Source organism: Osmerus eperlanus, chromosome 16 (genome assembly GCF_963692335.1).
Source record: "Osmerus eperlanus chromosome 16, fOsmEpe2.1, whole genome shotgun sequence".
NCBI classification, from domain to species: Eukaryota; Metazoa; Chordata; class Actinopteri; order Osmeriformes; family Osmeridae; genus Osmerus; species Osmerus eperlanus.
In genome coordinates, this window is record NC_085033.1 from 5,111,241 (window position 1) to 5,124,945 (window position 13,705).

The 13,705-nt window shown below is 49.7% G+C and overlaps 1 protein-coding gene across 2 annotated transcripts; it reads right to left on the reverse strand.

Annotated features, from left to right (window-relative positions):
* Nucleotides 1–801: 801 nt before the first annotated feature.
* zzz3 (zinc finger, ZZ-type containing 3) lies at nucleotides 802–13,576 on the reverse strand. 2 transcript variants are annotated; one of them, XM_062480811.1, is made up of 12 exons: nucleotides 13,419–13,576; nucleotides 8,697–10,257; nucleotides 6,683–6,821; nucleotides 6,291–6,438; nucleotides 6,048–6,163; nucleotides 5,398–5,469; nucleotides 5,135–5,236; nucleotides 4,477–4,572; nucleotides 4,240–4,389; nucleotides 3,256–3,390; nucleotides 2,443–2,543; nucleotides 802–2,203 (listed from the first exon to the last, which is right to left on the reverse strand). In XM_062480811.1, exons 2-12 carry the CDS (start codon nucleotides 10,190–10,192, stop codon nucleotides 2,062–2,064), a joined length of 2,697 nt encoding a protein of 898 aa, XP_062336795.1. In that variant the 5' UTR covers nucleotides 10,193–10,257; nucleotides 13,419–13,576; the 3' UTR covers nucleotides 802–2,061. The 2 variants fall into 2 exon arrangements, with proteins under 2 accessions (XP_062336795.1, XP_062336796.1); XM_062480812.1 differs by lacking the exon at nucleotides 13,419–13,576 and adding an exon at nucleotides 12,539–13,262.
* Between the last annotated feature and the right edge of the window lie 129 nt (nucleotides 13,577–13,705).

The following is a 13,705-nucleotide window of genomic DNA, read 5'->3' on the forward strand; positions in this document are numbered from 1 at the left end:
ATCTAATAGCGAAAACCATAGTGTAAATATTGCTATTTATTTTTCAGAGGTTAAATCCTCATTTAAAAAGAATTTGTGGCAGAGGATGAAAAGGACACGAGGATCATGCAATGCTATTGCTTTTAAGAGCACTAGCTTGCTGTTAAGACATCCTCAGGTTGTGCCGCTGACACACTGTGCTGAAGTGGTTGTCAGTGGGAGACCATGTGTCAAGCGGCTGTGTTTGCCAACGGTCCCAAATCCCCCTGTACAGAAATATAAATGCTCTTTTTAATCTCCCATGGATAAATTAGTCTAGAAAGTATATGCCCCAACACACCTGCTGTTACAACTCTTATCTATATTGCCCTCATTCAAATCACCTCACCAACCGACTTGTTAAACCAGGGAACCTGCTATTGCTGTGGGACAGCTCCACCTGGAGGCTGTAGGATTTACAATTGTATCTAGGTCAACAGGTCCATAGAACACCCATCACATAAATAAGACTCCAGGAGGCAAGGTGTAGAAAGACTATTTTCACATACTTTTTATTTCCACAGTTCTCCTAGCATTTTTTTTTTTTTTTACATTATTTAAGAACAGACTGTTATACACAGATATTGAAGCTAGGGCAAGGGGTGAAGGGAGACGAAAGGAAACCCATCCAAAATGGTGTCTACTTTAAGCACAACAAAAACCTAGGTGTATAAAATAACGTGGGTGTTCCACTGTGGAGGCGGCAACCACCACCACATCAGTTCTTCTCTTTTTTTCTTTTTTTAAATAGATTAATAAAAATACAATCTTTCTTGTGGACTGCAAACTGAAAGAGGGTCTAGAGGTGTTGTGATTGGGTTGTGTCATGGAGGACAGTACAGGTTGCAGAGGTGGGATTCTCCAGACAAAATAAATGGCACACAGCAACTACCACTGGGTACTTATCACCATTTGAATACTCCACATGATTAACGACAGCACACATTGGAAAAAGTAAAAAAAAAAAAAACAAGGAAAACAATCATTTCTACATCCTTTTATTTTCGTACGTCTATATGCATCCCACAAGTCTTCCTTCAGCTCGTGTTGTCCATGCTGTAGTGCTATTTAACTGGAAACGGACCAGGTTGAGATTACTGGGGTGGGGGGCGTGTGACACATTTAAAGACAAAGAAACAACCGTGGAGGGAGAGGGGGGTTGAGACATGAGGAGAGAGAGAGAGAAGCGATGAGTGACAGTGGTAGTCCCTCAGCGTGGTTGGCGCAGGGTCTGTTAACAGGTGCGTCTTTAGAAACGTATGGATCAGCAAAGCTCCTGTGATTGGTTAAAAACCCGGTACCAATCCCCCAAAATGTATTATCCCGGCATCAAGTCCCTCAAAACCCCCCCAGGGTCTTTACTCCAGGCCTGTCCGAACTGAGGAAGCTTGATTCATAAATACTCAACTACAGATAGATTACCTAAGGACAATTAGTTTTCCTCTCAGAGAACAGAGGTCCCACTGCCCCTCTGTGTGATCCTTGGCTGATGAGCGGGTCTGCTACACTGGGAGTGATCACACGTACACACCATTACACTGAGTGGATCTCTGCCTGCTTCTCCAGTTACGTGCTGTGGGCCAGAGCAAGGAGGAGGAGGTGGGGGGGGGGGGGGTTGGAGGTCCATTCTCTGAGTCACTGGGAATGTCGGTGTGCCAACAGTTGTTTCTTTTTTTTGCTTCTTCTTCTTGTAGTTCCTTTTTTTATTTTTTTATTATTGTTTTTTTTAAATAGTGTGTGTGTTTGTTTCAGAGACTTGTTCCGTTGGTGGTAGGTAACCTGGCCCCGTTCTCTGAGAGCCCTCCTGGCCCCCCTCTGTGGCGAGTGAGGATGGCCAGCCTCCACGGGCCCCCTCCCCCCACCCCGCCACCACTGTCCACAGCTGTGGGGGAGGGAGGGTGTGGACACCGGGCTGCCTGCCTGTCTGTCTGTCTTGTCTGCCTGGCTGGCTGGCGACGGGTTAAGCAGTATCTTGAACTTGGAGGATGAAGCCATGCACAGAGAGGCCTGTGGGATGCTGTGGGAGATAAGCCTTGGCGCCTGTCATCTGTTGGCGGGGAAGTAGTTGGGGTCCAGGTAGTTGTAGCCCGTGCTCTGAGGCAGGCAGTAGTCCCGGTCCAGGAAGGTCTCGGTGTACACAGGCTCCAGGTGGTGGCTGGGTTTATGAGTCTCAGTCTTAAACAAGCTGAAAAGGGGAGAGCAAGGGAAACGTCAAGGAAACCGGACAGAACCGGCCACCTTGGCAGGTGGTGGATGGTTCAAAGCTTCCCCCCCCCCCCGAGCCTTAACTTTGTTACTGACGTTTTTAGTCAAACATCCCCAGCCCTGAATACCCTTTACCTGCACTACAACAGTGACCTGTCAGATGTCATTTGTCAAGCCGTATGACTGTTCATGCTTCCCCAGTGGGGGGGGGGGACTTACCAGTCTGAGCAGTTGGCGCAGAAGTCGACAGCGTTGTCTGAGGGACAGTCCTGACAGTGCCACCTCACCCCCTGGATAGGCTCCATGCCACACATGTCACACTGCGGAAAGAGAGAGAGAAGGAGAGAGAGAGGGAGGGGGAGGGTGCCATAGAGAGAGAGAGTCACGCTTCACAAACCCACCGTCATGCATTATGCATCGCAGGCTTTCCGTACAGTGACACATTCATGCAGGTACAAACTTGTGTGATGTCAACAGTGATTCTCCCTGTGGCTGGCCTGCCGTGACGCAAGGCTACAAGAATACATCACTTAAAGCCTTTGTATGAGGACACAGTGCTTGACCTTAAAAAAAGAAAGAAGAAAAATCCCACAGACCGCCTTGAGCGCGTGTGGACCTGTGTCACCAAGGATCCGTTTAACGACATGTAGGCGTGTTTCCCCCCCCAGGGCCCTGTCATGCAGCGCTGGGCTGGTGCTTAAGCCTCGCCTTGTAGCCTTGGTGCCTGAGCCTCACCTTGTAGCCTTGGTGCATGAGCCTCACCTTGTTGCCTTGGTGCTTGAGCCTCACCTTGTAGCCTTGGTGCTTGAGCCTCGCCTTGTTGCCTTGGTGCTTGAGCCTCACCTTGTAGCCTTGGTGCCTGAGCCTCACCTTGTAGCCTTGGTGCATGAGCCTCACCTTGTTACCTTGGTGCTTAAGCCTCGCCTTGTAGCCTTGGTGCCTGAGCCTCACCTTGTAGCCTTGGTGCTTGAGCCTCACCTTGTTGCCTTGGTGCTTGAGCCTCGCCTTGTTGCCTTGTTGCTTGAGCCTCACCTTGTAGCCTTGGTGCAGCGCCAGGGCGCTGTCGTCCTGCAGCTCCTGCAGCTTCTGCTTCTTCTGCCTCTTCAGCTCCAGCAGCTCCTTGTACTCCGGCAAGTGGCGGTACTCCAGGGGGATGGTCTCCTCGTCCTGGGATATGCACACACAACACACACACACACCTCACTTCAAAGTATGTTCCAGATGCCTTAACGAACACATGCACATCTCCGACATGTCTGATACGCCGGGACATGAAAGGAGAGCTCCCAGTTTGTGTATGACTACCTCTCTCTGCGACCGACTCGCGCTCCAAAGCCAGATCAGAAAGTAAACGTAGAAATAAACGCAGGCTGATATCAGGGGGCTGTTATGTGTTCATTTAGCAGTTATTCGAAGCGACGTACGTTGTGGGATTGGAACCTGTCTGGCCGCAGCCTGCCCATGCCTCTGTCGCCCGTGCCGCTGGGGGGGGGGGGCGAGCACGCTCAGCTCGCCCCCCCCCCGAAGCCTGTGTTGTCAGCAGGACGCGGCAGCTCCGCTCTCAAAGGTTAGCGCCATCAGACGGAGGGGGAAAATGTCAACGTTTGGCATCGCGGCGGGAGAGCGAGCGTTGTACGCTCTCGATGGCAGCGGAGGTAAGGGGGGGGGGGGGGTGCGACACTGCAGCGGCGCTCTGACGCTGGATTGCGGAGCTCGCTCGCCCATTGTGTAATTGCTCTATTATAGCGCAGAGAGGGTTAGGGGGCAAGAGGGTTCCGATAGGCAGGGTAAAAATATTATATTTTGTATACACCTTATGGCCTAAAGCTAAAATGGTGGTTTGCTTGCTCGAACGGAAGAAAATATGGTCACACAGCCTTCGTTGGTGCCCGTTTAGATATCACCGTGCACATACAGCGGCCTATAGACGATGGCGCCACAGTGAGAGGGCGAGTGATGCGAGAGAGAAAGAAAGAAAGGAGGCGTGAGGAGGGCTTTTCCGAGCGGCAGACTGACCGAGTCGTCAGCGGAGTGGTCCTGCAGGCTGTTGAAGAACCTGGTGTGCTCGTCCTCCTCGTCCATGTAGACCGGAGGCTCGTACGAGGTGAGGAAGGTCGACTGCCTGTACAGGTGCTTGTTGAGGTGGTGCTGCCTCTTGCTGGACGCCTGCCGTGCCGCAGCAAACAGTTTGGTTAAGAGGGTTAGAGGGGCCGTTAGCGGTTGTTAGTGTTTTCGGATGGATTCATTTGGTACCTTCTTGCTGTACATGCACATGTTGGGAGTCCTTCCAGGCACAGGGATTCCTGCTTTTGTCAGTTTGATGAAATACTTCTGCACCCTACTGGCAACCTGGACACAAAGCAACGAGACAAGGCGATTGGTTTAAAATGCTAAACAACCTTTGTTCAGGCAAAAAAACTCACGAGAACCTATACATTGTCCAATTCGGTACCAAATCGTTTAAAAAAAAGATTTATTACATGTGTGTTGGTACCAAATAATTTGGATGAGAACCACTTCACATCATTTGTCACCCTCCTAATGTATAATGGACATCTTCACTCCCACCTGTATGTTGATGACTAACTGTTAGCATGCATCTGTGTATGAGAAACAGCCCTTCTGGGGTAAGATTAGTACTCTCATTACACATTTGTGCTGTTTATGTAAATGTCAGTGCAGAGAGCAGCTAACAACATTAAAGACTCAACAATAATGAGAAGCTCTACAGTTCACCTTCTGGTAGAGAGTATTGTTCTATTTTTTTACCATGGTATAAAAATTGCTATTGAGAATTGTGTACATTTGTATCAAATTTCTTGTCTAATGACATTCCTATATTGTGGCCTCCTGTATTGCTCCTCAGCGCAGCTGTGTGACAGTGTTGCCCAGCGGAGGGGGGGGGGTTCACCTGTTTGGCTGTCCGGTTACCCAGATCATCAGCAATCTTCTGCCAGCGTTTAGACTCAACCTCCTCAGGAGGGAATTTCAGGAGGAGCTGCTCTAGTTTTTTCTGTAAATGTGCACACAGGTCCCCACACACGTCAACACAAACAAACACTTGTTTAATACAAAGACAGGGCCGAAACAGCAAGTGACAACATCTAGGACAACTTTCTTTTTGAAAGTATAAGCATATTTTATTTAAAGATGAACAGAGCTCCCACTGCTGACCTGTTCTTCCACGGTCCACAGCTGGTTGAAGGTGTCAGGCTTGCTCTGGTGACACAACCTGCCTCTGATCATCTGTGGAGACACAGCACACAGGAGATGTGATGGAAGCAGGACAACCCTTCTCAGACTGGGAAATGTGCATTTCAAATAGACTGTCAAAAGCCTTCTGTCACAATCTGACAACAGATGCTGACATTAAGAACACGTGAGGGAAGGTTATTGCAGCTGACTAGAATTTGACGATGTGAGCCTGTGACAAAGCCAGTTCTGTTCACAATGGAACCAACAAGTGAATGAAGGAATAAAGATCTGACATTTGCTCAGTGCTGGTAGCTCCCTCTAATCTTCGCAATCAATTAAAATAACTGCTTTCAGCCAATGCAATAAGGACACACACACACATACACAAAGGTAGCAATCGGATGTGGGGAGAGGACGAGGTCGTTAGCGCCAGTTTCCATAGATACCATCCATTTGTGCTTGCATGCATGGCACGCTCAACTGGGAGAACGGGATTGGGGGTGGGACAAAGTTAGCAGTAAAACAATGACCTGATGATTTATGGTGGCGAGCAAACATCCAGGGTCACTAAGCTGGGCTATGCAGTGTTGTTGTAGCCGGGCAACGTTTACAGCTGTGAAAGGGTCTACCTGTGTTTCTGTGCCATTTTCTGGAGCATCACTGGAGGGCAGGGCAGAGTACATGGTGGACGATTCACCTTCCTTCTTGGGCTCCAAAGGACTTCTTGGTCGAACTGGCAATCCCACTGGGGTCAGGAATACATTTCAAGAAGAGGTTGGTACTTTTTGTAATGACGAGTTGTAAACGAACAGTGAAATGACACACCTCAACCAAAATGGCCTTCGGTGACAAAGGAGTGGCCCGTCACATACCCTTGTCGAATATGAGCTTCAATCGCCTGGTTTTGCGCTTCTTGTCGCAGAACTCCCTTTCGAAGTCTCCTAGACCTGAGGTGTACTGGTCCCACGTGATGTCCGGCAGCTGGACCACCCGCTGGGGGCAGGGCAAGCCCAACTCCACCTTGAGGGGTGGAAAGGTTACGATTTATAACACTGACCTCGAACAACATGGCTGGGCCCCAACGTTTGGCACGCAAAGAAAGCCATCTCCTTACTCAGCCATGACCAGCTCAACATGGTCGGCACCATGACAAGCTCAACATGGTCGGCACCATGTCAGCGAGCAGGAGAGCATCCTTCAAAGACGACATCTGTCGTCTGGGAGGGAGTGTCAAGAGAGTTTCTCGCCGTGTGTGTGTGTGTACCTGTTTCTGCAGCTGCTCTACAAAGCTGACGGGCTCTGAGAGTGCCTCCCTCTGGTGGCGGGCCAGCTCTTCCAGGTCCAGGATGGCCTGGGCGCGCTGGGCCTCCAACACCCCGATGGTCTGCAGCAGCCTCTGGTAACTGGCAGACAGCGGAGAGGGGATCACATGCATTATTCCGAGCCACACTTAGCACGCGTCGGTGCATTCCCATTCCTAAATACCTGGGAACCATGCATAATTCCACAGCGGTACTGATAAACGAAATTGGAGAAACTCAAAGCGACAAGGGAGTGTGTTTCCAAGACGGCCGGCCTCTCTGATTTTGACTTTCGCACAGGGTCCTTTTAACAGGGATTTGGTCTGAATCAGAAACCCTGGGGCTCATTTTCACAACCTGTAGGGGAACACTGGTGACATCATTCGTCACAGCACACATCTGGCCTTGTCACAGCCTTCCCACGATAAGCGCTGGGACGCTCCAAGGTTTAGCGTTAAGTTGAGGAGTGCCTCCACTGGAATAGAAATGACCTTTTCACACGCGCCCTGCGGCCAACCCGGGAAACCGCAAATGGGCTCACCGTGCAGCGGAACGAGTGTCTGATTGGTCAAAAGGGATTCATTAGACGCCGGCGGAGCAAACCATCGATGGGGAAGCGGCGTCCTCCCGCATCGGTAGTAATCACGCAGCTCCGACAGAGCAGAGACGATCAATCACCACTAACAGGACATGAACGAAGATCAATGAGAGGACGGAATTCATTCAATAGCTGCCAGTAGATCCCAAATTCTGCTTGGGGTAGCCTTACGTTTGCAAGACCGCGTTTGTTAAACCTTGTGTGTTCCATTCCAATATATATATATAGATATATATATATATATAAAAAAGACCCGTTTAAACACACTCCACACACCGATTTCCCTTCCAGCATCTGTGAATGAGAGAGGGCATGGTTTACTCTAGCAGTGGGGCTATTAAGAGGCCTTGGGGATGGTACTGTTGCACCTCCTGGCATTAGCCCAGACATCTCAGGGCCAGGCCTGGGGTTGCATTGCCACCTACTGGTGTCGAGGACCCACTGACACACAGCCATGCTCCCCACCCGGCAGAGACGCGAGAGGTGCCCTGTCATCCTCCTCACAGCACAACCAGGTAGCTCTCTGGACGTCCAACACAGGCACGGAACACAGGTTCTCATTCAGAAATGAGCTTCCAGCTGGTGAGCCGATTAGCTGTTAGTTCAGCCAAGTCATGCTAGACACTGTTCATTTCTGTAATCTAAGCCCCAGATTTGAATTTGCATCATCAAATCATCGTATGACACCATCTGTCAAATGACAAGGATGCAGACAGGTCATAAATCCCAGAAGTAACGAGAAATGGTTGGCCATGGCCCGAAACAGAAGCCCATATTTTTGGGGCACCATTTGGTAGATGTGGTGTTTCTGAGGGCCCATCCCCCCTCCTTCCCGGGGTGATGCTGCATGGGTCAGCTGACCTCCCATGCTGTGGTAAGCATGCTCTGATTGAGCACAGCTTGAGACAACCTGTCTCACCAGCACACGCTCTCCTCCTCCACTACCACAGCCCCTATTTCCACCAACACAACCTCCTCAGTCCACAGGGAACAGAAGGACAGCTCTACATGCACCTCCTGGAAGGGTTATGGCCATTTGTATGCTAATCAATGTAAAACACTGGATCAAGGGAAAAGTGCTCAAAACCTGGACCAATAGGGGTAAAGGGAGTCAAATTGTGTTGACTCAAAGCATCCATTTGAAGGTCGACCACCATTGTGCTAAAAATATAAATTACTGTAACTTTGTACATTTTGCATTGTTTAATAAAAGGACAAAGCCCTGACCTTGTGAGCTAGAAATGATTCTGTACAGCAGTCAAACTGGCTGGAGATCAGTAAGTGGACCAGTTTACAGTGTCTAAGAAGGGATATAGCTACAACAATGAAATCTAAAGGACACACAATGGGACCTCATACATTAGTGGGCTACTACATACTCTTTGTTGTGTTTGAGGGCCAAGTGGTCTGACTCAAAGTAATACACGTCTGGTTCCTCCTCCTCGTCCTCCTCCTCCGCAACCTGGCTGCACGCTGGCTCCTTGCTGACCCCGGCCCCTCTACCCTCCACCTGGGCAAAGCCCTCCCCGCCTGCCCTCTCCCCCTGGTCCACAGAGGCCGGCTCCTCCAGCCTCTCGCTGGTCTCCACCTCCATGCTCTCCTGCACCCCCGCTCCCCACTCCTCCAGCAGGGGCCCGTTGTCCCTGGGTGGGGAGGGGGGCCGAGGCCCCCCGCAGGTTGCCCTCCTGGGCGAAGTTCTCAGGGTGTATCTGTGTTCGTGGGACTCCGTGAAGGAGGGGGGCGTGCAGGACACCGAGGGGGTGCACCCCGGCTCCAAGGGGCAAGCGGGGGGGGCAAGCGGGGGGGTCGTTTCTCCTGAGTTGTTGTTATTGGTGATTGGGCTGTCGTTGGCGGCGGCGGAGGGAGCAGGGTCCTGCACGGGCGAGAGCGGCCGACCGTTGGTGCCGCCGCTCTCCTCCTCCGTCACCTGCTCCTCGTGGGCCACGCAGAGGGAGTCCCCCACGACGTCCACCTCCACCTCCTCCACCTCCACCTCCGGCTCCCTGACCAGCAGCAGCTCAGGGGCGGGGTCCTGGGAGGGGGCCAGTGGCACGGTGGGGGCTTCCTCTGAGCAGCTGACCTCCGCCTGCTCGGGGACAGAGTTTCTACAAGGCACGATGGGCTCAGGGGACGAGGGCGCCCCCGCCTGGCTACCGTTGAGAAGTGTCGGGCTGGTGACAGATGGAGAGGGATTCAAGCGGGGCTCTTCAGAGGGCGTGTCCTGCTGGGCATCCTTGTCGCCGTTCTCGCCCAGACCGTTGGAGGCCTTGTGGGTGTTCTGGGGGCGTGCGGGTCCGTCACACTCGACACAGCCGTCGTCCTTCCCCTCTTCCTCTTTGCCGAGGTCGGGCGAGAAGGAGGCTGCAGTGGCAAAGTTTTGGCTGGGCAAGTCCTCTTTGTTGTTCTCCTTGAGAGCTGCGGGGGCAGAGGCGGGGCTCTCGGGTTCGGGGGGCTGGGTGTCGTGGTCGTGGCCCTGCGAGTCCCCGGAGCGCGAGCACCGCTTGGCTCGCTTGAGGGGCGGAGACGCATCCCGCGCCCCGGCCTTCCCCCGCTCGCAGTTCTCCGCCTTCTCCGCGCCGGGGTCTCTCTCCGAGCAGGAGAGGCCTCGTTTCCTGGGGCTCGCCCACGGCTCCCCCTCGGCGGACGAGGCCTTGGAGTCGGCTACCTTCCCCTGCTGAGCGGCCGGCTGCGACGAGGCCTGCTGGGAGTCCTGCTTCTTCTTGGGCGAGCGGGCCCGGGCCAGGGGAGACGACGAACACTCCTCCGGCTGGGCGATGCTGCGGTTCCTGAGGGTTCGACCGCAAAAGTTCTCATCCAATCCATTGATCCCCACTGACGATGACCTTGTGACGCGCGAGGAACGGGACGCGGCCATACTCCAGCGGGTGCCTACTGTCTCCTCATCGTGGTGCTCGCTCCTCTGCAGCAGAATGTGGGCACCTACGGGCAGAAAGGAATTGCTCATTAGACATTTATTACACCATAAAGAATATATGCCGTTTTTCCTCTCAAGCTAAAGAATGTACCGATTGACCGCCGTTGGGAGTCACATCTCTCTGTAACTGAGGCCATTGTGGGGAAAGTTAGATTCGGCATAAAAGAGAAGATTTGAAACCTTTGCGTGAGGGAAGAACAAATGTCGAAAGGCACATTGCTGACGAATGATAAACACGATCAGTATCTTTCATCAAGAGTGGGGTCGATGAATCTCTGGACTTTTCAAATGTCAAACGAGCTTTGAAGTTCAACTGTACATGCCTCACGTCATAAAAAGAAAAGAGAAATAAAGACTTGAATGCACGTCTTTTTGGACCTCCCTCAGGTCCAGCTTGTTTGTTTTGGTTTGTTTCCCCCCCCCGATCTAAAACAAAAGCAGATGTTTCACTGGGTCACTGATCGCGTCCTCTATCTGCAGCAGAAGCTCCACATTCAGAGTATGAGACGACAAAACACACAGGAGGATAAGGGGGGTGAAGGTTCACCATCCCCGAGTTTGCTTCTTATCTGCACTTTAACAGATTCTCAACTACCAACAGGCATCTTTGCATTTACATTTAGTCATTTAGCGGACGCTCTTATCCAGAGCGACTTACAGTAAGTACAGGGACATTCCCCCGAGGAAAGTAGGAAGAAGTGCCTTTCCCAAGGACACAACGTCATTTTTCACAGCCAGGAATCAAACCAGCAACCTAACCAGCAACCTTCTGATTGATAGTCTGATTCCCTAACCGATCAGCCATCTGACCCTCCCCCCCCCCGATCTTTGACGAACACTTCATAGTATAAAGACAACTGAAGGAGCAGCACCTCTGTTGTCATCGCTAGGTAATACGGGCCTTGTGTGGGTTAAGCCTATGGTGTACCACCGTGACTTGGTATAAGCCTTCAACAAATCCTTGTGAACTGCAGTATCTTATAAACAGGAGGAACTGATGGTTAAACCCCATAAATCTGGCAGCATTGGACAATGGCATCTGGAGCATTAAAGTGACTTTCAGGGTAGGAATAATGTACCTTACTCTCATCAGTGAATACCGTACAGGGAAAACCTTGACATCAATTAAAATAAGGGACAAAGTACACTTCCATAAATTCTCTTCCAACAGTATCTGTAAACCTGGATCTGTCACAAATGACTTTAAAGCCCTTCAGGGAATACATCAAGCTTACTTAGAGAGCTAAATATGACCTTTTCTATGTTGTTTGACTTCCAAGTATAGAAACAGGAATTGGTACAGTCAAAGCTTTACCAGTTATATGTATGTCAAGTGAATTACATTAACAAGAACAAGTAATTCAGGTGATCTGTGCTGTATAAAAGCTATGTGCATCCCTCTATCACAGCCCATAGAGACCTCCGGCGGAGAGAGCTAATGTGATTTGACCATGCATAAAATAAGGGAGGGAAAGAAAAACAAATGCGCAGTGAGTGTACCTGAGACTCGACATGGCTCAATAAATAACGATAATTCCAAGTTTAATTTTCTCGTATACAATACTTTTTTTTTTTGTCATCAGACACAGTTGCAACTCATTAAGTGAATCTGAAACCAAAGCCAAGAGACACGTCTTGACTTTAGATGGATCAGTGATCAACGAAACATAAGCGCGCCAGGAATCTATATAACAGTCAACATGGAATGTAAAAGAAAATACACCTTGGCACCTTCCACCAGTTAACGTAGTATATTTCCATAACGATTGAAGTACAATGTTCTATGCCTATTGAGAATAAATCTCACAGGGCAACAACGATTCTATAATTGATGACAAACAGCCTGAACACTGCATTTACAAAATCCCAACGTAAAATCAGTTGCAAAATAATGTTAGATCATTCAAGGCACAGCCACTTAATACTACCGTGTTATATGTCAAGCATTTACAACTTCCTGCTGAATATGAGCGCATGTTAAATTATTAGTGTTGAACTTTAAATTGGCACGTGCTGGTTGCTTGCAGTAGATCATGTTTTACTTTAGTTAACTACTACTGGTGGTGGACAAAACCTTGGAGCACATAACAGTTTATTAGTGGTTAACCTTATGATCATTATAACATGCCTTAACAAATATGCATTTAGCTAACTAGCCGCTTCAAAGTGATTTATATGTGGAGCTAATGGTGCATAGGCTGGTCAGCTATAAAATAGGAATACAAGCGGGTGAATTCGCACCAAATACAAGTATCTCAAACAACAGTTGAATTTGTCTTCTCTCACCCTCATCTTTATGTTGCTGACTTCAGTAAACATTTGCTTTCATCAGGCCTCACTGGCAACATCAGATCCTCGGACTGGCATCATACTAAAGCCGAAGGAGAGCACACGCTTAAACCCAGCCTCGCTTGGTGGCTAGCTAGCTACCCCGAGCCATAAATGCTGAAAAGAAACCTTCCCGAGCTCATGAAAGTTGCAGACTAGAATGCGCGTGGGTGCAACTGGCTAACAAACAGGTTGACGCTAATCTATACTGAAGTGGTAACACTTTTGTGGTGGAGGGGAATGCCGTATTCGTACACCTATCTTGCTATAAAACAAGCAAGTGCTCCAGTTCTCACGAGTCGCAAAACATGAGTTTAACAAGCTAGCGTATGTAGCCCCACGGTGTAGCCTAGATAGCTAGCGAGCAAGCTAACCAAAAGAAGGGCTGCGCAGAGCTGACAAAACGTGCAAGCTCTGTCGCACCCTAAAATTATGCAGCACAAAATATGTACGTTTTTAAACAAATAGGTGAAAGTCACGTGGAATTAACTTCATAGCCTGCTTAACCAACTATTTTAAAGTGGTCAGACATCGGCACTGTTAAGTAGTTAGCAACTGGCTAGCTTTGTTCTGGATTACTATCTCCATGAAACAGCAGCCACACTGTCTGAGCATCAGTTCAGAGTTGCTAGCGAGCTAAGACGTTTGCTAGCTAATGTTAGCTACTAGCTGGTCTCATAACTTTGCCAAAGCGTTCACATAGGCAACGACCTATCTATTGGCCGACTTGCACATATTTTCTGTATACGACAACCTCATTTTTTACCCCCAATTGTTTTTGATGCAATCAAATAATCGTTCATTTTAACATGATTTGTGAAGCTGAAGAATTACTTACCTCACTTCCGCAAGCAGTTTGCTGTACATTCGGCAGCAGCCATATTTTCTATCCAGTCAACTGGTCTGGTGTGTGTGTGAATGTGCTCGAGTCCCACAATCCTGCCACGCTCGTCAAAATGCAATACAGAACAATTTTGCCTGTCAGGCAGTAGTGCTGTGTGAGAGTGGTCCATAGTCGAGGGGGCAGTGGATGCTAAGGATGCAAAGTGAAAGTTACTTTCACAGTAGGACTTCCTTGTTATTAAATAAACAAAATCATTTTGCACACATCGGGAAACCCATTCA

Excerpts from the sequence above, each read along its gene's own strand:
- zzz3 (XM_062480811.1), bottom strand. The coding sequence starts at position 10,192 with ATGGCCGCGTCCCGTTCCTCGCGCGTCACAAGGTCATCGTCAGTGGGG. Across the intron at positions 6,822-8,696 it reads GCCCTCAAACACAACAAAGA|TTACCAGAGGCTGCTGCAGA; the intron begins GTATGTAGTAGC and ends GCTGTCTGCCAG. Across the intron at positions 2,204-2,442 it reads TGCGCCAACTGCTCAGACTG|CTTGTTTAAGACTGAGACTC; the intron begins GTAAGTCCCCCC and ends TCCCCTTTTCAG.